Genomic DNA, 803 nt, shown 5'->3' on the forward strand with positions numbered 1-803 from the left:
GACTACGAACAGCTGCATTTCGCGGCCTACTCACCATTTCTGGAGACGTCGAGCTCGACCAGGTTCTCGAAGTTCTGGATGTCCGGAGGCAGCCTCGAGATCTCGTTATCGCTCAGGCCCAGCCGCCGCAACTTGTGCAGCCGGAAGAAGTTCTGCGGAAAAGACCCAGGGCTTTCAGACTCGCCGCTAAGACACCTTGCCACGTGCGCCCAGCAGATCAGTCGTCTGCTCTTACTCACCTCTGCGTTTATTTTTTAACACATTTCCCAGCTGCTGAATGTACATTATACTAACACTGCACCTGCTTGATGAAACAAATAAATGCAACACGATTAAACACAATACAGAACACTGAAACTAATAGGATATGTGCAAAAAGGAGTTTATACAGTACATACTGTTATCATAAAATGTTTATTTTCATAAGCATCAAAATTCATACACCCGAATCAAGAATTCTTCCTACAAAGCCAACGAACCTATGACACGAGGCTTTACTATATTAATCATAAAGTATACAAGTAAAAGCGAGCAGCTAATTTTAAATAATAACAAGAAAAGATAATAAAGAAAGACGCTGTGAGGCATTAGATCCCAACAGTTAGCAGGGCGAACTTCACACACGCAATCCACCAACGACGAGGCCTTCGCTGGAAATGGCCTGGCAACCCCGCTCCCCCGGCCACCTTCAGAAACGCCTTAAATCACAACGTCACATGGAGACAGCCATGAATAACACTTGCTCATTCACACCCAACCACTCACCCCCTTCTCACCCTTAATCACTACATAAATTCTATTCG

The 803-nt window shown here is 45.1% G+C and overlaps 1 protein-coding gene across 1 annotated transcript in view; it reads right to left on the reverse strand.

Moving 5' to 3' along the window:
* Positions 1-803, reverse strand: part of LOC119591337 (protein lap4-like) — a 96,333-nt gene that overhangs the window by 84,147 nt on the left and 11,383 nt on the right. The window contains exon 2 of the mRNA XM_037940068.1: positions 35-152. Within this exon, the coding sequence (XP_037795996.1) occupies positions 35-152 (118 nt within the window). The remainder of the gene's footprint in view (positions 1-34; positions 153-803) is intronic.

This window comes from Penaeus monodon, chromosome 28, assembly GCF_015228065.2.
Source record: "Penaeus monodon isolate SGIC_2016 chromosome 28, NSTDA_Pmon_1, whole genome shotgun sequence".
NCBI classification, from domain to species: Eukaryota; Metazoa; Arthropoda; class Malacostraca; order Decapoda; family Penaeidae; genus Penaeus; species Penaeus monodon.